The sequence below is a fragment of the Gallus gallus genome, chromosome 8, assembly GCF_016699485.2.
Source record: "Gallus gallus isolate bGalGal1 chromosome 8, bGalGal1.mat.broiler.GRCg7b, whole genome shotgun sequence".
Classification (NCBI taxonomy): domain Eukaryota; kingdom Metazoa; phylum Chordata; class Aves; order Galliformes; family Phasianidae; genus Gallus; species Gallus gallus.
In genome coordinates, this window is record NC_052539.1 from 8,983,938 (window position 1) to 9,011,668 (window position 27,731).

Below are 27,731 nucleotides of genomic sequence, written 5' to 3' on the forward strand. Positions count from 1 at the left end.
TCCTTTTTGATCCTAATCCATGCAAACTGCCACAACTGGTCTTGAATATTCTTCCAGATTAAGTTCTGCAAAACTAGTAATAAGAGTTTAATGGTTTTATTACATAGTTTATAATTTTAATTTTACTTTTACTGTACTACACAATGCTTAAGGATGAGATTCTGTAGGCAATAATTCAATCTTACTTTAGTAGTGCTGACTGGTTTTCTAGAGTGTGTCTACACTGGATTCATGTTTGATCAGGAGAATGCTTTAGAAGTAATTATCCATCAACCACACTTAGGAATCAGTTCACAGTTTGGAAATCACTGAAGAATTGGATTATTTTTAGAAAAAAAAATATCAGAAAATGCTCTCCAGGAGTTTGTGCATGTCCAAGGCACTCTAGACGCTATTAGGCATCCTATCCATGGTGCTAGACTGCAGTTACTATGAAGTAAAATCCCCCAAATACTATTTATTATTACTTCGTACTTCTTTGATGTACAGATCTGCTCTTATCTTACTGCACTATCTGGCAATGTAAACATAATTATAGTTAGTATTATAACATTATTGTACAACTTGAATCACACCAACTTGGAACACAACTACAGCTGAAGCTCTATGGATGAGAAACCCCAGCAAGCATTCAGAGATTTTATCAGCATTTTTTCCAGGGTCTGTGTTAAAGGAGAAGTTGGAGTCCAAGAAGTTAATTCTGTGAATTATAAATATAAAAAAAATATAAAAAATATATTATATATATTTGCTTCAATGATTATTTGTGGTTTTGTTTGTTTGTTTGTTTTGTTTTGCTTCTTTTCATGTCCTTAGAAAACTATTCAGAATTTCAGGAAGATGGCTCATCTTTTGAAGTTAGCAACATAAATTTCATGTCAAATAATCATTTTACAATTCTCTTTTGGCTTCTAATCTGCATCATAAGAAAGGATTACGTTATAAACATATTTCTTAGGAAGAAAGGTATAGCAAGAAATTTTCATCTTCAAGTCCGGGGATCTTTTAATCTTTCCACAAATATAACTCTTCCAGGAGAGATTTCAATCAATATACCAGAATTACATAGAGCTGCCATTAAAATGTTTACCACATATTGTATTTGTTAAATAGCACAGGTAATTTTCATAACAGATAAAAGAACCTATCTTTTCTTCTGATATGTACAGCCTTGTATTCCACCTAAGAGTACAGCCCCATTTAGCCTTCATTTCTAAGTAGATGTTATTTTATGAGTTTATTTTGTGATTCCACTTAGGGTTATTCCAAATAGAAAAAAATATCACTAATAGATATTCAGCACTAATTTGTTTCTTTAGGAAGTTGATAAACCTGGAGATGTTTAAGCACTTTGTAATTGTATCCTGAAAGGTAAAATCAACACAAACTGAATGAAGATGAAAGAAAGAGGAAGTTTCTGAGGATCAGAAGAGCTTGAAAAAGATTATTTTACTATTTTGAATTATTTTAAATATGACAACTGTCTTCAAAATACTATTGAAAAGAGTGAAACAAGCTGTACAGTCAAAAAACTGAGCTGCTGCTTCTGAAATTAGACTTGAAAGCATGATGCTGATCTTTTAGAAGTGATGCTGTCCCAGAATAATTAAGCTAGGAAAAACAACAACAACAACAAAATATTCAACAAAGATCACATATTATGAGTTCTTTGGATATGACTTAAATGTTCTTGATCAGTAATGCAAATAAATACTCCAGTGTTTCTATTACTACCCTTGTGTCTGTTCTTACCTAATGCCTCAGGCAATTTTGCAACATAGCAACGAAAGGGAGGGCAGGTCATTAATAGATGATTTTATTTGTAAGACTGTAGACTACATACAATAAAAAAGAATGAAAACAAGTGAGGTCCCAAATGTCTGTTGTCTTCTGTAAACATCTACCTAGAAAAAGACTGGAAGAACAAACAATACAAGAAAGCCTGGCTGTTCTCTGATTTGCCCTTTTTTTTGTTGCCTATTTTTGCAGATCTCCAGTACTTCTATAGAAATGTTATTCTTTCTTTGAAAACTAGTTTTAATAGGGTTGTTTAACACACCCATCACTCAAAATCATGTACAATTTTTGACAGACTTCAGTGACTAGAAGTTTACCTGATTATAATGTCCTAAAACTTATTAAAGCCACTATCAGTCTCCCAAGGAAGGTAGATTGAATTTGGGCATATCTATATTTAAAATACCCCTTTTATTTTTAATATCTTTTGAAATAACAGAAAAAGACAGGATGGAACTTATCTATCAACACCTACAATGTTACTTAGTGCAGATTGCTGTTGGATACTCCTGAGATGATTTTTGAGTTAGGAAACTGAGAAATATTTCTATGCAGAAAAATCTCATTCCATATATCATAAAACAATAAAAGGAAGTATTTTCAATCATCTAGTTTCATTACCTTCATTTTCAATTCTTTTTAAAATTTATCTAATAAAGCTCAATTTCCTTAGAATTTTCCAAACTGATTTTTTTTTCCCCAATTTTAAGATGAAATGAATTATAAACAGAATAATGTTTCATAATCTTTACATAATTCTAAGGGAATTGTAGCAAATCACATAAATCTAGTCTCTTCTATAAGGGCATACAAATACTAAACAGTAATAGTCAGCAAAAGAAACAATATCAGAAATTCAATCTTAACCTCAATATTGGCAGAAGGAACAATTACAAACATAGACTTCAATTTTATCCAACTCAGCATCACTTTTCTATGTTAAGAAAATATGGAAAATCAGATTCATATGAATGAGCCCTAGATACATTCCTTAACTTTTTCTTATTTTGAGAAAGATTGAATAAACTGTGGTTGCTCAGCATGTGAAGCAAAAAAGAGAGAGCACTATGATCATAAAGTTTTCCCCCCACATGAAAAAAACAGCTTATTCTGAATACAGCAATAGTGATGAACTGGAATAGATTGCTGGCATCCTGAGAGTTCTCTCTGTTGATCTTTAATTAAAGCAGGATCGGTGTCTACAGTGTAAGGTACAATCAATCCTTAAAAAAAAGAACAAACTAAATCAAACCCCACACTTCCACTAGCAGTCACCTCCAGCCTGATATTTGCTTTTCAAGTTTAATTTTGCTCATTACTTTCCCAAATAATTTATCTTAAAAATGACACTCAATGTGTTTAATAAGGCATTTCATCCAATAGCTGATCCAGATCAGGCAGAATATTGCACCTGTTTAAAACTGTTATCATGTTGATACTTCCTTAGGAAAGGAAATTTCTGGATCCACTTGGAAATATTTTTGAATAAAAGTCCAATTATGCATTATCTAGAGCTAAGAGATAACTAACTCTTCTAAGAAATGTGAGCTTTCCCTCTGTCTCCATTCAGAGACATGAAACACATGCACATGATAGCCTATCAATTAATAAGTAAGCTAGCAGAACATCTTGAATGACAGAGATTTGCTGCATTTCAGTTCACATAGTAAATTTTCTGTTTCTCAGTGCTAAGTCAAACATCTAGGATAAATAAAAGAATTATCTTGCTGTCTCTGCCAGTGCTAGCAGTATTCAGTATAAATACAGGATCTAAGACAGAAGAAGAACTGTCCTTTGAACATATTTAGACTAGTGAAACTTTGTACTGTTGGATTGATCCAAAGTCCTGGAACATTATTTTTTAAAATTAGTAGGAAGAAAGATTTTTTTTTTCCTTACAAATAATTTTGCTTACTTACATGACTTACTCTGCTGGAATAAGATTTAAAGAACTTATAATTGCTTGTTTGACAGCTTTCATTTGATGCTCTTGCTGTCAAAGCATTGTCAAAGTATATGCTAAATGTTTTCTCATTTCACTCTATGTAAGCATTATCCATAACAATAGTTATGTCAATTAATTTCTTTTATCCCAACATTTCAGGTGTCAAGATAGCAGCAGGAGTGTTAGCAAGAAGACTCTGTGATCTTTGTTACTTTTAAGAAACATGTTGGTCATCAGACAGTAGAGATCTACTGGCTTCACTTTGAAATCCAGGTTTCATACATAGTCATGCTTTAAAATTAAATGATTAACTGAAAAATATTTAAAGCATAATGAGATTCAGCTCCCTTTGATTTCCAAAGTCAAATTTATTTCTTCCCCTGATCTTTGTGCTACTTTAAGCTAAATTAACTCATTTAGTTGGCTAAGCAAAAATCTAAGAATTGCTTTTTCAATTCCGTTTTATGCCTTCTAAATCTCAACCTGAACTTGTTTTATATATACATATATATGATCCACATGGGACTAGATGTGAGCCATCTGCCTAGTGTTTCACAGCTTAGCATGTGTGTAATGAAAATTGATTCTACCTTAACTATACCAAGCATGGAATGGAAAGAAGACTGAGACAAAGTTTCCAATACAATTTAGAGACCTTTATATAGTAGGACGAAGAGGGAAACCGCCAGATGCTTAGGTATGCTTGGGAAGGGCCATAAAATCAGCAGGTGCTAGGAAAAGGAGGAAAAACCAAGAAAAATAAATTAATTCTGAACCATTATATTCCCAGAGGCACCAGTAATTAAACAAAAGGTTGAATAACCATCAAACCAAGAAAAAGCAGAGGTTTAGCTTGTTCAGCTTATTTAAAATTACATGTGGAAACAAAAAACATGGGGGAAAATATTCAATACTAGAATACTTGCAGAAGAATGTCTAGCTTTGGGAGTCCATTTTCAACTCTGCCAAAATTTTCCACATACCTCTTCTCTGAGGGATTCTACAAATTACTTCCAGATTAAGGCTTTAATTTTTAAGTACTATTTAATTTATGGAATATTTCTGTCTCAGGAAGCTTCTCTAAGCAAGCTTCTCATAGAGGCTACGCACAATAGAGTAACCAGGAATCCCTCCCTCAAACTGTACAGCCAAAAGGCTTATTTTGAAATGCTTGAGATACATAGGAAAACATGAGTATTTTCTAAAGTATAGATTGTGTTTAGTGCTAGATTATTATTCAGGATATTATAAATATGCTGCACAATACAGATGAGTCACCTCCCTAGCGTACATCTACTCCCTGTCCCAGCAAAAAAGCTCCTATCAGTCATAAAAAGGGGGGAAGAAAAGCCTTGCATCCCAAATATTTTAGTTCAGCATCATCTGTCAAGGCCCTGCAAAAAAAATGCCAATCTTTTTTATAAATACAGAAAACATGCTTTCACAGTGTTCATTATTGATTATGCAGCCTTTTTCACAGCTACATCCACAAGAATGTGATGTATTTAAGAATGTTTTGTACAAAATAACCTTAATCTGACTGACATAATGGTCATGATAGACCTTCCCTTAATACAAGCAAGGCTGTCAAATGCAGTTGACTTATTCACTCTCTGTATCTGTGGCTGAGTAATTTTGCTTGACAAAAGAAATGCTTATGGAGTGCTGATGTTTTCAGTCTGTTGCATCAGCTGTACCAAATGCATTACTTGACTGTCTGCTAGTTTGTTGCACTCAGAATTGTAACCTGAGGATCATGTAATATATGCAAAAAACAAGAATCGGTATTCTAATTGACATCTTAAGAGCATAATCAATGATTTATTATTTATAAATGTTGGAGTCATTTAAATATAATTTAGATTCCATAATACTAAAAATTAATATATACAAAAACTCTGTAACATCTGTTTCTCTGATGTTATGCTCACCTCTATCTCTTTCTCTGCTTACCCTCTCTCTCTCTCTCTATGCTCACCTCTACATACATTTAATACTCACTACTTATTCTCCCTGCTACCCCTAAAACTGCTCTTGCCCAGGTTGCAAACCTTTGGTGACCAATAAATGACAGTTGACATGTTATTTACAGCCCGGGGGCATCCCATACCATCCTGTGTCAGTACTTAGAGAATTCCTGTTATAGTTTATACCTGTGCTCTTCCAACACTGTTTTACTCTAGGGTCAATACTCCTTCTACACAAAATTCTTACCATTGTTCATTACGTATAGGGATATGTACAGAAATAGTTTCTAGGCCACACAATTGTACAAAGCTAAACAAAGATAAAGCAATGTATGTATCAGTGATGGTTTCTAGTTGCTGTTACAGCTCAACATCTAGATCAAATCTCTAAGCAGGCCAAGACAAATCCAGGCAAAGCCTGTTAAGTCAAGAACCATGTCATTAGTTTAACACAAAGCTTATGGCACAGCATGCTAAGATCTGTAGTGATATTGTATTTCCTAGACTTTGAAAGTTATGCTGGCTTTAGCAAAGCCTAAAAAATAGGCTCCTTGGGAAACTGTGAGGAAAGTGCATGTATAACACTCAAATCAGCCCTGGAAATATTTCAAATGAGAGATAACTGGAAGCTTCAGGCTGACAAGATCTTCCACTTTAATCCATAAAGAACAGTTAGTCCTGTACACAGCACCAGAAAAAGGTGAAATAAGGTAAAAATGAATCTATTTTAGGATGATTATGCAGTGTGCCAGACTTCATGAGACTGTGAAGTGTGTGCAATGTCACATCCAAATACTAGAATTATTGAGGATGAATGAAACTGCTGTTCATCCCAGTAGGTCAGGATAAAGAGTGATGATCAATTTAAATATATGGATGATTGTGAAAAACAGTATTTTATGGTGAGTGTGGCATTGGTAAAGAAGGAGTGAAGTGTAAGCTAATCTAAAGTCCTTCTCTATTCAGAAAAGCCTTTAGGAATATTTATGATGCTCTTTTGACTTGAATGTGAGCTAAATTTAAGTTCAGATTTGAAAAATATACAAAACATCTTTTTTTGATGTTAAAAAAAAAAAAAAAGAAAAAAGTCCTTGATATAAAAAATAGATCTTTAACCTTTAAAAAGGCTAAATTAAAAATCCAGCCTGTGGTAGTTTCTTCATGCATTAGAATTTCTGGTTGGGCCAGAGCAGTGCTGAAGCATGAAACATTTCACTGAATATAGTTGCATGAAATTCAACTATATTAAATACAGAAACTGCTCACTCTATTGGAAAAAGAAATTGATTCTCATTGAGTACATATAATTTACCTGTCCATCTTGAGGTTTAGCACAGGTTCTAATAAGGTATCTAAAGGTATCTAAGGTATCTGATTTGTTAACTGTACCTACAACTCCTGTTTCTTTAGTGAATTCCAGTCTCTTACCACTAAGCAAGACCAAAAAATCTGCAAATCAAAACAAAACAACAGCAACAACAAGAAAGGAAGAAGACAGCATAGATACAAGTGCTTAGTTCATTAACAATTAAAATAATAGCGAATAAATAATCTACCATGGCATTACTCTCAATAACAAGAAATAAGACATAAATTTGTTTACCTGTTAAAATCAGATCCACTGTAAGCCCATCAATAGATGTAATCAGACAATGAAATGCTCTGTCTAGCCTCTTGTGCTCTGCTCTGCCTTGTAGAAGCACGTTTCAGTAATTGTTCTCCCTGCCCTTTACACCTACTAAATGAAGGATGAATAGCTATTAAAAGAAGGATTATTTATGTGACATATTACACAAAATGCATGCTTAATTAAAAATCAGCAATGCAATTATAAGGATTGTAAAAGAAATCATAAAGACAATATGAGACAATTAATTAGGATTTTTTTTTCTCTGCCGCCCTTAAAAATCAAGTCAAGGTACTCCATCTGCATACATAAAATTATTTCAATTATTATTTCACTTATTTCTATTGGTGTTAGCAAAAATATTAACTGAAATGTGTGAGAAAACCATCTTTCACTGAACATCACTTTTGGAAATTAACAATATTAAACTAAATTGCGCAGAGCCAGCCTTCTTCACCCTTAACAAAATTTCACAGGAAAACCAACAACTTCCAGCAAAGTAGTCTAACTTCACCTATACGTATTTCAGCCTCCCCCATGTAGAGCCACCCAAGTGCTGCATAATGGAGCTATGTGGGCCAGCTGTATAAACCTGAGCTAGGCCAGGATGGTCCAACTTACTATTCAATCCCTCACTGCCCGTTCTGCTGTTCCTGCAAAGCCCATCCACAGTCAGTTTCCCACCTGCTTTTGCCCTGACACTATCACTTCTGTACCGACACCGTCCCCTTCTGATACTATCATAATCCAAGTGTTCTCAGCATGCCCTTGGACTGGATAACAGCTCAGGCTCTGCCTACCTGGCTGACTGCTTTCTAGACAAAGAAAGCAGCTCCATTATCCCAAAATAGGGAGACACCATTTTGCCATAACGGTCTCAATTTTGTTGCTCTGCGTGGTCTTTGTCTGTACAAGTTATCTTTCAACTATTTCTATTTTACTGTGTGCAACTGCAGAAAAATAAAACGTTTAAGTTTAAATTGCCTTAAGCATCTACAGCAATCTGACTTATTTCATTAAATATGAAACTAGCCTAGTACAGCAGAATTTCTAGGCCACAGCCTGACCCAATGGTTGAGCACCAGGTGAGAAGGAATGGCTAACCCAGGAAGCTCAGGTGCACCTGAGTGACCAGAAGGGGTGGAGCCCAGATCCACCCCTCCTCATCCTTATGTAAGGGATGGCAGCGAAGGGAGGTCTGAATAGAGTTTGCACTCCTTTCAAGCTTTTATTGGAAGGGGTGAGCTATTTCTTTTTTTCTAGGCTAGGAACATCTTTTCCTTCCCATGCCATCTTCCATTTTATATAGAGTTGTATGGTTTGTCTAACTGCACATTTGATAAATGGGTAATAAAAAGGATACTAAAAGGATAATATGGATACTAATATAAAAATAAAAAGGATACTAACAGATACTTGTGGGAGAAGCGGGGAGTTCTTGGTGTCTCTATCTGTCAGCCATAATCACTAAAATCTTTATACAAAAATATCATGTGATTTCTAATTTGGATTTGACATAGAATCATAGAACAGCCAAGGCTGGAAGGGACCTTGAAAGATTTCTCCAACTCTTAACAGAAATAGGTGCCAACATAAGATTGTCTAGCATTCTATCCAGTTACATCTGGAAAGCTTCTATCAATGGAAACTGCACATCCCTAGGGATGCTGCCCTAGGGACTGCTTGTTCTCACTGTAAAAATACTGTATAAAGATGAAAGCTCTTCTCACTGCAACTAGTACCTGTTGCTCCTTGTTACCTCCATGTGGCTCCTCGTGAAGAGAGACCCTCCATTCTCTTTCTAGCCCCCATTTAAGTACAGGAACACTGTGATGAGGTCCAGCCTTAGCCTCTTCTTCACAGAGATAAAAGACCGAGGTATTTCAGTCTTTCCTCATAGGAAAGGCTCTCCAGTCTTTTGATCACCTTCGGGATCTCTCACATCTGTCCATGTCTATTTTGAATTGTGTGCACACCTTGAAAAGCACATCTCTTTCTCTGCTAGTAATGTCCCTGTGGTTGCAGCCCAAGATTCAATTTGTTTTCATCCATGTGTCACTCACCAGTGCATCCCCTTCCCTCAGAAGCTCTAGTTTATAGCCCTGGTGATTAGCTTAGACAGCTTGCTGCCTAGTATATTCTTGCCCCTCCTGGTTAGTTGCATGCCATGTCAACATTCCTAGTTTGTCCAAAGCATGTCCTAGATCATAGAATCATAGAATCGCTAAGGTTGGAAAAGACCCACAGGATCATCCAGTCCAATCATTCACCCATCACCAATGGTTCTCACTAAACCATGTCCCTCAACACAATGTCCACACATTCCTTGAACACCTCCAGGGTCGGTGACTCCACCACCTCCCTGAGCAGCCTATTCCAGTGCCTGATCACCCTTTCAGAGAAGTAGTATTTCCTAATGTCCAGCCTGAACCTTCCCTGGAGCAGTTTGAAGCCATTCCCTCTAGTCCTATCACTAGTCACACAAGAGAAGAGGCTGACCCCCAGCTCACTACAACATCCCTTCAGGTAGTTATAGAGAGCAATAAGGTCTCCCCTGAACCTCCTCTTCTCTAGACTGAACAATCCCAGCTCCTTCAGCCGCTCCTCATAAGGCCTGTGCTCCAGACCCCTCACCAGCTTTGTTGCCCTTCTCTGGACACGCTTCAGGGCCTCGATGTCTTTCTTACAGTGAGGGACCCAAAACTGGACACAGTACTCGAGGTGCGGCCTCACCAGTGCTGAGTACAGGGGGATAATTACTTCCCTGTTCCTGCTGGCCACACTATTTCTGATACAAGCCAGGATGCCATTGGCCTTCTTGGCTACCTGGGCACACTGCTGGCTCATGTTCAGTCTAGTGGCAATCAACACGCCCAGGTCCACTTCCTCTACACAGTCTTCCAGCCACTCTGCCCCAAGCCTGTAGCGTTGCCTGGGGTTATTGTGGCTAAAGTGCAGGACCCAGCATTTGGTCTTGTTGAATCGCATCCCATTGGCTTCAGCCCAGCTATCCAGCCTGTCCAGATCCCTATGTAGGGCCTTGCTACCCTCAGACAGATCGACACTTTCAGCCAGCTTGGTGTCATCTGAAAACTTACTGAGGGTGTACTCAGTGCCCTCATCCAGATTGTCAATAAAGATATTGAAGAGGACAGGCCCCAGCACCGACCCCTGGGGAACACCACTCGTGACCGGTTGCCAGTTGGATTTAACTCCATTCACCACCACTCTCTGGGCCTGGCCCTCCAGCCAGTTCCTTACCCAGCCAATTGTGTACCTGTCCAGGCCATGGGCTGCCAGCTTCTGCAGGAGAATACTGTGGGAGACAGTGTCAAAGGCTTTGCTGAAGTCTAGGTAGACTACATCAGCAGCCTTTCCCTCATCCACCAGATGGTTCACTAGATCATAGAAGGAGATCAGGTTGGTCAAGCAGGATCTGCCCTTTGTGAACCCATGCTGGCTAGGCCTGATCCCCTGGTTGTCCCGCACATGCTGTGTGATCTCCCTCAAGACAATCTGCTCCATAACCTTCCCCAGGACCGAGGTCAGGCTAACAGGCCTGTAGTTCCCTGGATCCTCCTTGCAACCCTTCTTGCAGATGGGAGTCACACTGGCAAGCCTCCAGTCTTCTGGGACCTCACCAGTCAACAAGGAGTGCTGCCAGATGATGGAAAGCGGCTCAGCTATCACCTCTGTCAGCTCCCTCAGCACTCTCGGGTGAATCTCATCTGGCCCCATGGCCTTGTGGCAGTCCAGTTGGAGTACCAGGTATCTGACTGTTTCCTCCTGAATTGTGGGGGGGTTTCTCTGCTCCCCAGCCAAGACTACCAGGTCAGAGAGTGGAGTACCCTGAGGATAACTGATCTGAGTTTTAAAGACAGATGTAAAGGAGGCATTCAGAATCTCTGCCTTTTCCTTATCATAGATCATAGAACCCATAGCCTCTGGCATGACAGTCATTCAACTGGTCCATTCTTCTCTTTTTGCCAGGATCCTAGTCTCCAACTGAGAGGACTGAGAAGAACACTATCTGTTCTTCCTCGTGTTTGCATGGAACTTCCTGTGTTCCAGTTTATGCCTGCTGCCCCTTGTTCCTCCATGGCACAACCTGACTCCCACATTGTAGATACTTATAAAAAGGGATGAGATCACCTCTCAGTCTTCTCTTCTCCAGGCTGAAGTGTCCCTGGTCTCTCAGCCTTATACATGAAATGCTCCAGGCCCCTACTCATCTTTGTGGTCCTATTCTGGACTCTAAAAGATCCCTGTCTTTGGATCCACCTTCTTGCCTTTTTTGAAGACCAGAGTGACACTGCCACTCCTCCAGTCTTCAGACACCTTTGCCATTCTCCAAGACCTTTCAAAGATGTTAGAGAGCAGTTTGCCAGTCACTTCTGCCACCTCTCTAAGTACTCATGGGTGAAAGGTTGCACGCAGGTCTCCTGCCATTCTTGCCTGACTCCTAACTCTTAGGAATAACCAATCCTGAGCTTGGAAGAAATGATGCTTAAATGTCAACCAGCACTTGTGAGCCCCCTTTCCTTCCAATGCTATGTCTGCTACCATGAAATGGAAAACTGACCTCTTGAGCGGAACTTTCCTGGCAAAACGTAAATATTTGACTCTGTTTGCTAGCAGATCTAGGTTTGTTAGATTGCTAGCAGATCTGAATCTCCAAAAGTACAAGGTCTGCTATGAAAGTAAAGCCTCCATTTTTATTATATTGTCCCACAACATCAGAGGCAGATGTTGGTGATATGGACATACAAGTTGAACCTTCCCACCACTATTCTGTTACATTTCATTGTCACGCGACAGATGGCCACACAGGAGCAGTCTGACAAAATGGCATCTGGCGTGACATTGCAAATGAAGCAAAGGTGTGTCACTAAATTCCTCAATGAGGAAAAAATGGCACCCACTAAAATTCATCACTTGCTGAGTGTATGTGGAGACCAAACAGCGGATGTGAGCACAGTGAAGTGGTGGGTGGTGCATTTCAGCAATGACACCATCACAGCAGCTGTGAAACACTGGGTCACCTCCACTGGCACAGATTTTTACAAGCACAGCATGCAGGCTCTTGTTCATCACTGGTGAAAATGCACAGCTTCCAGGGTTTTGTAACGTTACCCCTAAACAACTGCAGAATCATGAAAAGTGAATAAAATATTTGGAAAAGGTATGCGGTCACCTTGGCACTTCTTGAGAGAGACAAATCACTGCAACGTGCAGGAGTCTGGCCCATGGATAACAACGTGATTCAGCACCCTCAAGTGCAAGAGAAAGTCTCTGGATCTGACAATAATGTAACAGGCCCTGCAATCTCTAAGTGAAGGTGTGGGGAGCAGATTCTGTCCCGCTGTAACAGTGGAACGTCTGAGACCTCCTCATGCAATTGAATATATAAGTCCATGGGGCCAGATGATATCCATCCTAGGGTTCTGAGAGAGATGGCTGATGTGGTTGCTGAGCTGCACTCCATCATATTTGAAAAATCATGGCTGCCTGGTGAAGTCCCCGGTGACTGCAAAAAGGGAAACATTACTCCCATTTTTAAGAAAGGGAGAAAGGAAGACTCGGGGAACCACAGGCCAGTGAGCCTCACCTCTGTGCCTGGGAAGATCATGGAGCAGATCCTCCTAGAAGCTATGTTAAGGCACATGCAGGATAAAGAGGTGATCTGAGACAGCCAGCATGGCTTCACCAAGGGCAGATCTTGCCCGACCAATCTAGTGGCCTTCTGTGATGGAGTTATGGCTTTGGTGGATGGGGCAAGGGTGATGGATGTCATCTACCTGGACTTCTGCAAAGCTTTTGACATGGTCCCTCACCACATCCTTCTCTCTAGATTGGAGAGGTATGGATTTGAAGAATGGACTGTTTGGTGGATTAAGAATTGGTTGGCTGGATGCAGCCAAAGGGTTGTGATCAATGGTTCTGAGTCATGGTGGAGACCAGTCACAAGCGATGCCCCTCAGGGGTCGGTCTTGGGACTGGTACTTTTCAACATCTTCATCAATGACACAGACAATGGCATCGAGTGCATACTCAGCAAGTTTGCAGATGACACCAAGCTGAGCGGTGCAGATGATACATTGGAGGGAAGCCATCCAGAGGGACCTGGACAGGCTGGAGAAGTGGGCCCATGTGAACCTAATGAGGTTCAATAAGGCCAAGTGCAAGGTGTTACACTTGGGCTGGGGTAATCCCGGGTATTTATACAGACTGAGGGAAGAACCCCTTGAGAGCAGCCCTGCAGAGAAGGACTTGGGGGTCCTGGTGGACGAGAAACTGGACATGAGCCAGCAGTGCGCGCTTGCAGCCCAGAAGGCCAACTGTGTTCTCGGATGCATTAAAAAAGAGGTGGCCAGCAGGGAGAGGGAGGTGATTGTCCCCCTCTACTTGGCTCTTGTGAGGCCCCATCTGGAGTACTGCATCCAGGCCTGGGGCCCACAGTACAAGAAAGATGCTGAGCTCTTCGAACAAATCCAGAGGAGGGTCACTGAGGTGATCAGAGGGCTGGAGCACCTCTCCCATGAAGAAAGGTTGAGGGAACTGGGCTTGTTTAGCTTGTAGAAGGCTCAAGGGATACCTCATTGAAGCCTTCCAGTACTTGAAGGGAGCGTGTATACAGGAGGGGGAATGGCTGTTTATGAGGATGGATACTGACAGGACAAGGGGGAATGGCTTTAAACTGAGACAAGGTAGGTATAGGTTAGATATTAGGAGGAATTTTTTCACACAGAGGGTGGTGACGCACTGGAACAGGATGCCCAAGGAGGTTGTGGATGCACCATCCCTGGAGGCATTCAAGGCCAGGCTGGATGTGGCTCTGGACAGCCTGGTCTGGTGGCTGGTGACCCTGCACATGGCAGGGGGGTTGAAACTCAGTGATCATTGTGTTCCTTTTCAACCCAGGCCATTCGATGATTCTATGAATTGCTCCAGCCCCTGTGGCAGGCCTTGCAGTTACTCCAAGCCCTGCGATGGGGCTCAGCTGTGTCCTGCACTCCGCTCCTGAGGTGGCTCTCCACAGACTGCAGCCTCAGTCCTTCAGGCCACGCCCGCCTACTCCGCCGCAGGCTCCTCCACAGAGCGCGGCACATCCGAGCTCTACACGGGTCCTGGAGAGCTGCAACACCAAGGCAGGACTGAGGTGCGGACCGGCGCTTGGGCCGGGTGTACTTGGCCAGGCTGGGCACTGAGACGAGGGCGGGGGCCGCTCCGTGCCGGACGCGGCCGTTTCCAGCCGGTTCAACGGCCGCAGCGCAGCCGGGGGCGAGCCCGTCAGCGACAGCGATGGCGTCGCTGGGAAAGGTCCGGTGGCGGCCATGGAGATGCCCGGGGGAAGCGGGAAGAGGGGACCCAGCGGTGCCCTGCGAGCCACGCCTTGCCGCGAGCCGGTGACTCCGTGGGGGGCAGCCAGGAGAGGGGCGGGGAGGCTCCAAGTGGAGCTCCGGCCGGCCCCGGCGGACGCCCTGGGGCACAGCCGTCTCCAGGACAGGGCAGCAAGGGCTGAGAGCTGAGAGCCCTGCAAGACTCGCAGCCATTCGCATCAGAGATGCGTCAGAGGACAGAGCAGGTATGTCCCCAAGTGGACAGCGATCACAGGGAGGGCCTGCCGAGCCTGACCAGGCCAGTGAGCTGCACGGAGGCTGGCAGCACTCCATGCACACATGCATGCATCCTGCTGTGCCCAGGCCACCCCTCCCAGGGGAAAGCTGTGGTGGTGGGGGGCACGCAGGGTCTTGCCTATACCTATCTGTGCCCCACAGGAACCGCTGCCACACCACGCACAAGGTTTCTGCAGAGGACAGAGGAGTTGCACAGAGCCCCATGTGCTTCAGAGATGCACTGGCGGGTGTCCCAGGTACGTCCCCAGGCGGAAAGCCATCCCAGGGAGGGCCTGCCCAGCTCAGATGGCCCACCAAGTGGTGTGGAGGCTGGCAGCACTGCGTGCCCTGCCATATCCAGGCCCACCCTCGCCGGGAAAGCGTGTAGTGGTGGTGGGCAGGCAGGGCCTTCCCTCTGCCCCTTGCCTACAGCTCTCTGTCCCCCCCACACTGCAAGACGAAGAAAGGACTGAGGTGCAGACAGGCCGCTTGGGCCGGGTGTGCTTGGCCAGAGCCCTGCCTGCTGCTCACCCTGCCCCTGGCCTACAGCTATCTGTCCCTTGCCTACAGCTCTCTATCCCCCACAGGTACCACTGCTGCACCACACGCTGCAACTTGCTGCTGGTGGCCCACTGTCATCTGGATGACACTGAGCCGCAGCCAGCCGGCTGCCCAGGCATGCGAGGAGGGCTGCCACAGTGGGCTGCCAGGCCGTGGGGGCTGCTGTGTGTGTGCCTGCTCTGCAAGCAGCAGCCTCTTGCACACCTTCTGCAAGAGGCAGCGCACGTGCCATGGGCATTAGAGGCAGCAGACTCCCAGTACTTGCCCCAAGACCTCAGCAACCACCAGAGATGCCGTGCAGTTGCAACACGTGCTCGGCAAACTCTGTGAGCGTGCCCAGGCTTCTCGTGCCCCAAGCAGCAGACGACGGTGCCAGTGCTGCCAACACTGCTCAGGGAAAACTGGGCGTACGCTCCGTGACATCGAGGGCTGAGGGTCAGGTTCCTGCCTCTGGTGGTTCCGGAACCAGGGATGTTGGAGTGCAGACGGAGCTGCAAGTGTTGGAAGAGACTGCTGAGAGGGAATCCACAGGATGGTCATCCGGGCAACTGTGGAGCGCATCTCTTGCCTCATCTGATGAGGCAGACACCCTGTGTTCAGCTTCTCTTCTGGCTGCAGACCCTGGGCCTGGAGGACACCTTCAGCCTTTGCCCGTAACAGGTCCTGAAGATGGGGAAAGCTCAACTTCTTCCAAGGCTGAATACTTTCCAGAGGAGACCAATGCGGCGCCACGTTTCTGGAGACCATGGGAGGGAGAAGAAACAGCTACCACCACGCCTGAATTCTCCAACCAATCTCTGGGAGAAGCACAGAGATTGCAAGATCCCGGAGAGGCGTACGGGGAGGTGTATGGATATCCTCCAGTTCACCCAGCAATCCGGAGAATCCGGGATGAGGCGAGGAAGGACCAGATGCGGTCCAGCTGGAACACATCCTGGCCAAACAGCATGAGTGTGCCCCAGCTGCTAAGGCCCCAAGCAGCAGAAGACGGTGCCAATGCAGCTGACAGTGCTCTGGGCACACTGAGAGCCTGCAGTGTGACATCGAGGGCTGAGGGCCAGTTTTCTGCTTCTGATGATTCCCCAGCCAGGGATGTCACAGCCCAGGATTCGCAGCTAGAGCTGGAAGAGACTGCTGGGATAGAAATGGCAGGACAGTCATCTGGCACCCTGCAGGCTGCATCTCTTTCCCCATCTGATGAGGCACACGCTGTGTGTTCACCGTCTCTTCTGGATGCTGGTCCCGGGCCTGCAGGACACCTTGAGCCTCTGCCCGCATCAGTGCTGGAAGATGCAGAAAGCTCAGATTCTCCTGAGGCTGCAAGCTCTGCAGAGGAGGCTGATGGAGCATCACTCCCCTTGTCAGTGTCTGAGGGAGGAGCAAGAGGAGAGCCGGCTGTGGCCATGCCTGAGTCCTCCGGACAAGGTCTGGGAGAAGCACGGAGACTCCAAGATCCCAGAGAGATCAACAGGGAGGCCTATGGGTACTCTCCTATGATCCCAGCACTGCGGAGAATTCGTGAGGAGGACAGAAACGAGCGGACGTTGTCACACTGGAATATTTCCTGGCCAAGGAACGTGAGAAGCCCCAGGCAGCAAAGGCTCCAGGCAAGAGGCGATGCTTTCAGTACTGCTGGCACTGCTCAGGGCATGCCGGGCATCCGGCCCACGACATCACGGGCTGCTGTCCGGTTTCCTGACTCTGGTGACTCCCGAGTGTGGTCTCCTAGACTGTCAGTTGTGCAGGAGGAGTCCAGCGATGACAGCGACAGTGCTGTCAGCACTGCTGAGGGCATGCAGGATGCCAGAGACACTGCAGTGACAGATAAGGGCACGCACCCGCCCTCCTGTCTTTGCCCTTCAACGCTGGAGGCTGTGGAGGATGACTGGGAGTGTGACTCTGAGGAAGATGCTGCATCAGAGGCAGTCAGCGTCACACCCAGCACATCTGACGATTCATCTGCTGAGGTGGAGTCCACGTCTTCAGCGTCATCTGTGGCTGCAGATCCCAGGCCTGAGGAGCATGTGTCAGCGTGTGAGGGAGCAGATGTGGGCCCTCAGCACGAGGTGAGCAAGGCACACGTGGCTGGTACCACGCGTGAAATCGAGGCAGAGGCAGGAGCGGTGCCTGGAGTGTGCGCTGTGGGGAGATGGCTGGTGCTGTCTCCTTTCCAGCCAGCTCCATGCATGAGGGTGGAGAACCCTTCTGTTACCCCTGCCTTGCCTTCAAGCAAAGGGGCCTGGGAAGGGAATCCCGTCCCTGGGACCCTGGCACCCACACCATCCATCGCCAGGCAGTGGCATACACGAGCGTGCTTTTGTTCTCTCCACACAGGTTTCTGCAGAGACTGGAGAAGGTGCACAGAGCTCCGTGTGCTTCAGAGACGCACCGGAGGAAGGCCCAGGTGCGTCCTCAGGCAGAAAGCCATCCCAGGGAGGGGCCTGCCGAGCTCAGATGGCCCACCAAGTGGTGTGGAGGCTGGCAGCGTTCCATGCCCTGCCACGTCCAGCCCAGTCCTCCCAGGGAAATTCCACGGTGGTGGGTGGCAGGCGGGGCCTTGCCTCTGCCCCTTGCCTACAGCTCTCTGTCCCCCACAGGTACCGCTGCCGCACCACACGCAGCGGCTCGCCGCCGGATGCCAGCTGTCGTCAGGATGGCGCTTCGGGCTCTGCGCAGGGTTTTCACCTGCAGCTGCATCAGGGGACAGCGAGAGGAGAGGCATGAGGCTGCAAACACCAGGCAGCTCCCAGAGACGTAGAATTAGATGTAGATCCCCTTGTAGATGTAGAATTCTGATTAAATGTTATCTTTATTCTATCCCGGCTGAGTGCTGCCTGCTCTGTGCACGTTTGGTCTGTGAGTGCAGCTCCCGGGGTCAGAGCACAGGGCAATGGATCCCTGTGTCGGTGATGCCAGCAAGCGCAGAGAGCATTGGCGTGCAAGGCAGAGTGATTTCTTGCTTGCAAAGTGTGATCTGGCTGAGCTGGTGTGTGTGTGAGGTGGCCTGCGATGAAGGGGTGAGGGTCTCTGAAAGGGGCAGCCGTGGTGGGAGAGTGCCGGTGTGTCTGTAGGGGTGAGAGCACGACCTAGAGGAGAGCAGGAGTGTCCCGGCTGGACTGGGGCTCCTCAGGTGTCACACTGCGTAGGCTTGGGTATTCCCTACGTTGACACGATCATTCTCCCATACGAGGATGTCATCGGTATACAGACAAACCCGGACACTGTGTTGCAAGGCAACCTTCTCCAGCCTCTGTGCCTACACTCTGTGCACCAGAGTGGGTGAGTGTTTGTACCCCTGGGGTAATCAGGTGAATCGGTACTGCACTCCCAGCAAAGGAAATGCAAACTGCTTGTCCTCTGCCTTCCTCAAGGGGACCGTAAAAGCCTGTCTTAGACACCAACAGCAGGCAGAAAGGGGGGAGCCTGTTCCTGTAGGGCAGCGGTCAATTCTGAAACATTTGGGACAGCTGTTGCTGAAGGGGCAGTGTTGGCATCCAGGTGATTGCCCCAAGACCTCAGGGAACCTTGCATGTCCAGGACAGGCAGCTCCCAGAGATGACATACTCGATCTTGTAGATGTTGAATTCTGATCAAATGTCATCTTTATTCTGTCCTGGCTGAGTGCTGTCTGATCCGTGTGCTCACGCATGTTTGGTGTCTGAGTGCAGCTACTGGGATGAGAGCAGAGGGCAGTTGGATCCCTGTGTTGGTGGTGCCAGCAAGTGCAGAGAGCGTGGGCGTGCACTGGTAAAGGTTGTGCTTCGACTACCTTGTCAGTAGCAGTTACTGCATATCCTGCCTTACAGTTTCCTTGTCTCGCAAAACCGCTTCTGTTGATGAATTCAGGAGTCCTTAGCGCTGTCCAGTGGTGCCTCCTGTAGCTCTGGCCGACTGGCACGGACAGTCTCCAAGCAGTCACTCACTCACTCACTCACTGCCGGCTCGGAGGTAGCCCCGTGTCGGTGCTCTGGGCGTTCGGCAAATTGCTTTCTTCCTTCTCTTGGATCACTTGGGCTCTCTGTTGAGAAACTTGACAGCCATTTAAACCAAGAAATTCAGCAAACTCACAGTCCACTGTACACAGGCCTCTTTTGTTACTGTGGCATCCACGTACGGCAGTAAAGTTCCTCCTCGGGATGGAGGAATCCCAGCCCCGAGCTCACAAGCTGACCGGTTCTCAAAAATCATTGGGCTGTTCTTACAACCGTGGATAACACTGTCCAGGTTAACTAAGTCTTTTCTCCCCATACTGGGGTTTTCCTATTCAAAGGCAAATTACTTCAGACTTTCTGTGGCAAAACGAGGCAGAAAAGGCGTCCTTCAGATCCAGAAGGTAAACCCCACCTACTCATTCCTTAATTGAGTTAATAAAGTGTACGGATTTGCCACCACTAGGTGTGTATCTTCAGCGATTCTATTGATTGCCCTCAAATCTTGTGCCAAACAATAGCTTTTGCCATCTGATTTTCACCGCCAAGACTGGGCTGCGGTATTTGGATTCACATTCAATTACTAATCCGAACTTCAAAAAGTTACCCATTTTTTCTCCCGTCCTCCTACAGTCTTCTATCCTCAAAAGGGCACTGCTCTACCCTGACTGGGCTGGCGTCCTGCCTGTAACTTCACTTCTAACAGCCCGCCTTTAGGGCTCTGCCGGGCATCCCTGATGCCCGCGCTCCTGGGTATACCTGATTTAGGATTTCCGTAACTTCTGGGGGTACAACATTGCTTTTCCCAGTTTTTGTTAATGCCAGACTTAAAACTTTCAGTCAGTTGGTCTTGCCTGACACTTAGCTCCAATTATTTTTCTTCGCTGAATTTGATCTCTACATCCAATTGTTCTAATAAGTCTTGCCCGAGTAACGGTCTTGGAGAACCTGACGTGCACGAGAATGTATGTATGCCTATTTGTTTGCTCAGGCTGTACTTAATTGCTCTCAGAAAGTAAGCTTTTTCTGGTTGGCCAGTAGCTCCTACTGCTGTTACAAAATCAGGATCTATGGGTAATCATTCTTGATGTGGCACAGAGTGAGAGGCCCCTGTATCCACCAGAAAATTAACCTCCTTACCTTGTTCGCCTAGCTGCAATTTAACCACCAGAAAATTAACCTCTTTACCTTGTTCGCCTAGCTGCAATTTAACCAGTGGCTCTGCTAGGGTATCCCAGGTTCCCATCATTCAGCTTTTGTGATCAGAGGCGTTTCCCTCCCCCTTAGCTTGGGACAGCTTCTCCACCAATGCCCTGCTTCCCTGATATTTGCACGCTGCTTTCTGCCCAATGGGGGTGGAACCCTCCCTGGGCCGTTCCAGCCCCCCCCCACCCCCGCCTCTTCCCGAGGGGATCTCTGGGTCCTAGGGCCCTGCTCTGGCGCAGCAACAGTAGCAGCTGCTGTTGCTCTTCCCAGTTTCCTTGCTACCTCTGTTCCTCAATCAGTTTTCCCAGATCCCTCACCTCCCTCCTTGTTCCTGACATCCCTGTTACGCCTTGCTCATCTTTGCCTTCCTCAGCCCGTGTCTTTCTCAAACCTTTCTCACTTTCCAAGCGTTGCAGAAACTAACAGCGTTTTATTTCAGTTTTGCCTCCTTCCCTCCGGAGGCTTCCAGTGCCAACACTGGGATGTCGGGTTTCCTACGTCTCTGCAGATGGAGGCTTCTAACGTCCCGTCCCGTCCCGTCCCGTCTCGTCCCCTCCCCGCCCCGTTCACAAGTAACACGCTGTTGACAGCAGGAGTCTCCGGCCCCAGCTCTCTCTCTCACTCCCAGAGTTCTGCTTACAGCCGCGGCGGTGGAGGCGGTGGGGGGTGCGGTGCAGGGCATGTGCTCTCGTGCCGGCACCCGGTGCAGATCACAAGCTCTCATATCTCAAACTCGCTGTTTTTCCTTAACCCCGCTGCCGTTTTTTCCACAGTCCCACTATTCGTGCTCTCCACTGCACTTCCACGTACCATCAACAATTACTTCCATATACCGTCCAAACATTTTGTCCCACTCCCTTCAAAACCCACAAATCAAACAGTACAGTTCTTCAGCTTCCACGGACACTCAGTGCTCACTCGCACAATTAGAATACTCAATTACAAAAACTGGTCCTGTAACTTCATTTACGTTCACTTATGTTCCCGGTTTCTTATCCACTGTTCCCCCTGGCTCATCGGTGACGTTTCTTCAGGGAGCCAAAACACAACCCAGAGTGGTCCTTTTTGGAAGTTCTTTAGGCACTCCTCATCCATAACAACTGGTTACCCTGGCCAGTCTTAAGTGTTGGGTGAAAATCCTTTGCGTTTTGCTGGGTAGTCGAGTCCACCTCCTTCCCCGGGGCACGGGAACACCAAATTCCCTGGGCAAGAGTCTTAACCAACGTCCCCCAGCCAGACAAGAATATTTTAAACAGGGAATGGAATTCCACAAGTAACAGTTTTGCAACACGAACCTTTAACAATTACAAAGACAGACGGTGACAACCACTAATACAGTTCCTAGAAGCAAGAAAAAGAAACACGGCCCAGACATTTACTGCCCCGCCTGGCAGTACAGTGTTACAAGTGACTTGCTTTATCCCTCCTGTAAATGTCTTCCCCAGCACCACCACTATGCCAGGGCTTTACCCCCGTCAACTTTCCGGCAGACTCACGGTTTCTCTCCCATGCTGAAATCAATTACCCATCCGATGCCTCCCGGGCCGATACAAAGTTTCACTGCCGCACACTCTGCGTTGCCCCAGCCGACGCACCAGTGCTTTCCCCAGAGGCCTTCACCACTTCACCAAAGAGCAGAACGGAATAGAAGCAGAGAAAGGGCGGGGAATACCTGTACCCAGAGGCTCTTGTGTGCTCCCATGGTGATCCACCTGAGAGTTGGAGTCCCTCCCGGACAAGCTGCCGGTGGGCCCAGGGACTCCTCCTCTCAGAGGCTCCCACAGTTGAGCCGAGAGTCTCCTGCCTGGCTCGCCAACTGAAGCTGAGAAAACCAACAAAGGAACTCGACTCGTCAGTGAGCTATGACAAGCAGGTATTCCCTTTATTACAGCGCTGGGTGCATGGCAGAAGGTTCCCACCAAACATGCACACCGAGAGAAGCAGCGACAACGTATTTAAAGGCATAGCGTATAAATATTAATTGCAGCCCAAGGACGTGGGCAGAAATAACACCTCTGGTGGTCATCAGATGAAGGACGAAGTCATTCTCGCTGTACATTTCCAATCTTTTCAGGAGGGGGTAGCCCAAACCAGTTCCCGCTGATGTTATGTTGAGCTGAGGCATCTGATTTGCCGTAGAATCAGTAAAATCATATAAATGCTCAGGTTGGAAAAGACCTTCAGGATCATCAAGTCCAGCCACGACCTATAACCATACTACCCTAACTCTAACAACCCTCCACTAAATCACGTCCCTGAGCACCGCATCCTAATGGATTTGAAACACATTCAGGCATGGTGACTCAACCACTTCCCTGGGGAGCCTCTTCAGGGGTTAACAACCCATTCTGCAAACAGTATTTCCAGATATCCAACCTAAACCCCCGCCGGGGAACCTGCCTGCACTGCCAGCACTGCCTGCACCAACTGCCTGCGCTGCCAGCACCAACTGCCTGCGCTGCCAGCACCAACTGCCTGCACCAACTGCCTGCGCTGCCAGCACTGCCAGCACCAACTGCCCGCACTAACGGCTGTCTGTCCGGTTGGCTGCGCCCCCTGCGGCCCGCCTTTGTATGCATGGAGGGGTGCCCGCCCTCCTCACTCTGCCCACCCACATCAGAGCTGCCGCGCTGCTGGGGGGTGGGGGAGAGCGGGGCTGGGAGGGCTGCTTCGCTCTCCTTCACATTCCTACTTTCCTTTGGTTTTTTTACTGTGATTTGGACCCTCTAAAAACGCTCCCTAGGCATGAGCCTCCACTGTAAAGCTGATCCACTTGAGGCTTGTAAACATTTGATTCTCTGTGTGGATTGTTACTTCAGGCCCTGCGACGGGGCTCAGCTGCGTCCCGCACTCCGCTCCTGAGGCGGCTCTCCACAGACTGCAGCCTCAGTCCTTCAGGCCACGCCCGCCTACTCCGCCGCAGGCTCCTCCACAGAGCGCGGCACATCCGAGCTCTACACGGGTCCTGGAGAGCTGCAACACCAAGGCAGGACTGAGGTGCGGACCGGCGCTTGGGCCGGGTGTACTTGGCCAGGCTGGGCACTGAGACGAGGGCGGGGGCCGCTCCGTGCCGGACGCGGCCGTTTCCAGCCGGTTCAACGGCCGCAGCGCAGCCGGGGGCGAGCCCGTCAGCGACAGCGATGGCGTCGCTGGGAAAGGTCCGGGGGCGGCCATGGAGATGCCCGGGGGAAGCGGGAAGAGGGGACCCAGCGGTGCCCTGCGAGCCACGCCTTGCCGCGAGCCGGTGACTCCGTGGGGGGCAGCCAGGAGAGGGGCGGGGAGGCTCCAAGTGGAGCTCCGGCCGGCCCCGGCGGACGCCCTGGGGCACAGCCGTCTCCAGGACAGGGCAGCAAGGGCTGAGAGCTGAGAGCCCTGCAAGACTCGCAGCCATTCGCATCAGAGATGCGTCAGAGGACAGAGCAGGTATGTCCCCAAGTGGACAGCGATCACAGGGAGGGCCTGCCGAGCCTGACCAGGCCAGTGAGCTGCACGGAGGCTGGCAGCACTCCATGCACACATGCATGCATCCTGCTGTGCCCAGGCCACCCCTCCCAGGGGAAAGCTGTGGTGGTGGGGGGCACGCAGGGTCTTGCCTATACCTATCTGTGCCCCACAGGAACCGCTGCCACACCACGCACAAGGTTTCTGCAGAGGACAGAGGAGTTGCACAGAGCCCCATGTGCTTCAGAGACGCACTGGCGGGTGTCCCAGGTACGTCCCCAGGCGGAAAGCCATCCCAGGGAGGGCCTGCCCAGCTCAGATGGCCCACCAAGTGGTGTGGAGGCTGGCAGCACTGCGTGCCCTGCCATATCCAGGCCCACCCTCGCCGGGAAAGCGTGTAGTGGTGGTGGGCAGGCAGGGCCTTCCCTCTGCCCCTTGCCTACAGCTCTCTGTCCCCCCCACACTGCAAGACGAAGAAAGGACTGAGGTGCAGACAGGCCGCTTGGGCCGGGTGTGCTTGGCCAGAGCCCTGCCTGCTGCTCACCCTGCCCCTGGCCTACAGCTATCTGTCCCTTGCCTACAGCTCTCTATCCCCCACAGGTACCACTGCTGCACCACACGCTGCAACTTGCTGCTGGTGGCCCACTGTCATCTGGATGACACTGAGCCGCAGCCAGCCGGCTGCCCAGGCATGCGAGGAGGGCTGCCACAGTGGGCTGCCAGGCCGTGGGGGCTGCTGTGTGTGTGCCTGCTCTGCAAGCAGCAGCCTCTTGCACACCTTCTGCAAGAGGCAGCGCACGTGCCATGGGCATTAGAGGCAGCAGACTCCCAGTACTTGCCCCAAGACCTCAGCAACCACCAGAGATGCCGTGCAGTTGCAACACGTGCTCGGCAAACTCTGTGAGCGTGCCCAGGCTTCTCGTGCCCCAAGCAGCAGACGACGGTGCCAGTGCTGCCAACACTGCTCAGGGAAAACTGGGCGTACGCTCCGTGACATCAAGGGCTGAGGGTCAGGTTCCTGCCTCTGGTGGTTCCGGAACCAGGGATGTTGGAGTGCAGACGGAGCTGCAAGTGTTGGAAGAGACTGCTGAGAGGGAATCCACAGGATGGTCATCCGGGCAACTGTGGAGCGCATCTCTTGCCTCATCTGATGAGGCAGACACCCTGTGTTCAGCTTCTCTTCTGGCTGCAGACCCTGGGCCTGGAGGACACCTTCAGCCTTTGCCCGTAACAGGTCCTGAAGATGGGGAAAGCTCAACTTCTTCCAAGGCTGAATACTTTCCAGAGGAGACCAATGCGGCGCCACGTTTCTGGAGACCATGGGAGGGAGAAGAAACAGCTACCACCACGCCTGAATTCTCCAACCAATCTCTGGGAGAAGCACAGAGATTGCAAGATCCCGGAGAGGCGTACGGGGAGGTGTATGGATATCCTCCAGTTCACCCAGCAATCCGGAGAATCCGGGATGAGGCGAGGAAGGACCAGATGCGGTCCAGCTGGAACACATCCTGGCCAAACAGCATGAGTGTGCCCCAGCTGCTAAGGCCCCAAGCAGCAGAAGACGGTGCCAATGCAGCTGACAGTGCTCTGGGCACACTGAGAGCCTGCAGTGTGACATCGAGGGCTGAGGGCCAGTTTTCTGCTTCTGATGATTCCCCAGCCAGGGATGTCACAGCCCAGGATTCGCAGCTAGAGCTGGAAGAGACTGCTGGGATAGAAATGGCAGGACAGTCATCTGGCACCCTGCAGGCTGCATCTCTTTCCCCATCTGATGAGGCACACGCTGTGTGTTCACCGTCTCTTCTGGATGCTGGTCCCGGGCCTGCAGGACACCTTGAGCCTCTGCCCGCATCAGTGCTGGAAGATGCAGAAAGCTCAGATTCTCCTGAGGCTGCAAGCTCTGCAGAGGAGGCTGATGGAGCATCACTCCCCTTGTCAGTGTCTGAGGGAGGAGCAAGAGGAGAGCCGGCTGTGGCCATGCCTGAGTCCTCCGGACAAGGTCTGGGAGAAGCACGGAGACTCCAAGATCCCAGAGAGATCAACAGGGAGGCCTATGGGTACTCTCCTATGATCCCAGCACTGCGGAGAATTCGTGAGGAGGACAGAAACGAGCGGACGTTGTCACACTGGAATATTTCCTGGCCAAGGAACGTGAGAAGCCCCAGGCAGCAAAGGCTCCAGGCAAGAGGCGATGCTTTCAGTACTGCTGGCACTGCTCAGGGCATGCCGGGCATCCGGCCCACGACATCACGGGCTGCTGTCCGGTTTCCTGACTCTGGTGACTCCCGAGTGTGGTCTCCTAGACTGTCAGTTGTGCAGGAGGAGTCCAGCGATGACAGCGACAGTGCTGTCAGCACTGCTGAGGGCATGCAGGATGCCAGAGACACTGCAGTGACAGATAAGGGCACGCACCCGCCCTCCTGTCTTTGCCCTTCAACGCTGGAGGCTGTGGAGGATGACTGGGAGTGTGACTCTGAGGAAGATGCTGCATCAGAGGCAGTCAGCGTCACACCCAGCACATCTGACGATTCATCTGCTGAGGTGGAGTCCACGTCTTCAGCGTCATCTGTGGCTGCAGATCCCAGGCCTGAGGAGCATGTGTCAGCGTGTGAGGGAGCAGATGTGGGCCCTCAGCACGAGGTGAGCAAGGCACACGTGGCTGGTACCACGCGTGAAATCGAGGCAGAGGCAGGAGCGGTGCCTGGAGTGTGCGCTGTGGGGAGATGGCTGGTGCTGTCTCCTTTCCAGCCAGCTCCATGCATGAGGGTGGAGAACCCTTCTGTTACCCCTGCCTTGCCTTCAAGCAAAGGGGCCTGGGAAGGGAATCCCGTCCCTGGGACCCTGGCACCCACACCATCCATCGCCAGGCAGTGGCATACACGAGCGTGCTTTTGTTCTCTCCACACAGGTTTCTGCAGAGACTGGAGAAGGTGCACAGAGCTCCGTGTGCTTCAGAGACGCACCGGAGGAAGGCCCAGGTGCGTCCTCAGGCAGAAAGCCATCCCAGGGAGGGGCCTGCCGAGCTCAGATGGCCCACCAAGTGGTGTGGAGGCTGGCAGCGTTCCATGCCCTGCCACGTCCAGCCCAGTCCTCCCAGGGAAATTCCACGGTGGTGGGTGGCAGGCGGGGCCTTGCCTCTGCCCCTTGCCTACAGCTCTCTGTCCCCCACAGGTACCGCTGCCGCACCACACGCAGCGGCTCGCCGCCGGATGCCAGCTGTCGTCAGGATGGCGCTTCGGGCTCTGCGCAGGGTTTTCACCTGCAGCTGCATCAGGGGACAGCGAGAGGAGAGGCATGAGGCTGCAAACACCAGGCAGCTCCCAGAGACGTAGAATTAGATGTAGATCCCCTTGTAGATGTAGAATTCTGATTAAATGTTATCTTTATTCTATCCCGGCTGAGTGCTGCCTGCTCTGTGCACGTTTGGTCTGTGAGTGCAGCTCCCGGGGTCAGAGCACAGGGCAATGGATCCCTGTGTCGGTGATGCCAGCAAGCGCAGAGAGCATTGGCGTGCAAGGCAGAGTGATTTCTTGCTTGCAAAGTGTGATCTGGCTGAGCTGGTGTGTGTGTGAGGTGGCCTGCGATGAAGGGGTGAGGGTCTCTGAAAGGGGCAGCCGTGGTGGGAGAGTGCCGGTGTGTCTG

The 27,731-nt window shown here is 48.8% G+C and overlaps 2 protein-coding genes across 2 annotated transcripts; both read left to right on the forward strand.

Annotated features, from left to right (window-relative positions):
* Positions 1 to 15,263: 15,263 nt before the first annotated feature.
* On the forward strand, positions 15,264 to 18,322 carry LOC121111386. Its single transcript, XM_040705148.2, has 3 exons — positions 15,264 to 17,579; positions 17,848 to 17,917; positions 18,111 to 18,322. Exons 1-3 carry the CDS (start codon positions 15,744 to 15,746, stop codon positions 18,269 to 18,271), a joined length of 2,067 nt encoding a protein of 688 aa, XP_040561082.1. The 5' UTR covers positions 15,264 to 15,743; the 3' UTR covers positions 18,272 to 18,322.
* A 6,074-nt stretch (positions 18,323 to 24,396) lies between these two features.
* Positions 24,397 to 27,472, forward strand: LOC121111387. Its single transcript, XM_040705147.2, has 3 exons — positions 24,397 to 26,729; positions 26,998 to 27,067; positions 27,261 to 27,472. The coding sequence occupies exons 1-3, from the start codon at positions 24,894 to 24,896 to the stop codon at positions 27,419 to 27,421; spliced, it is 2,067 nt and encodes a 688-aa protein (XP_040561081.1). The 5' UTR covers positions 24,397 to 24,893; the 3' UTR covers positions 27,422 to 27,472.
* Positions 27,473 to 27,731: the final 259 nt, after the last annotated feature.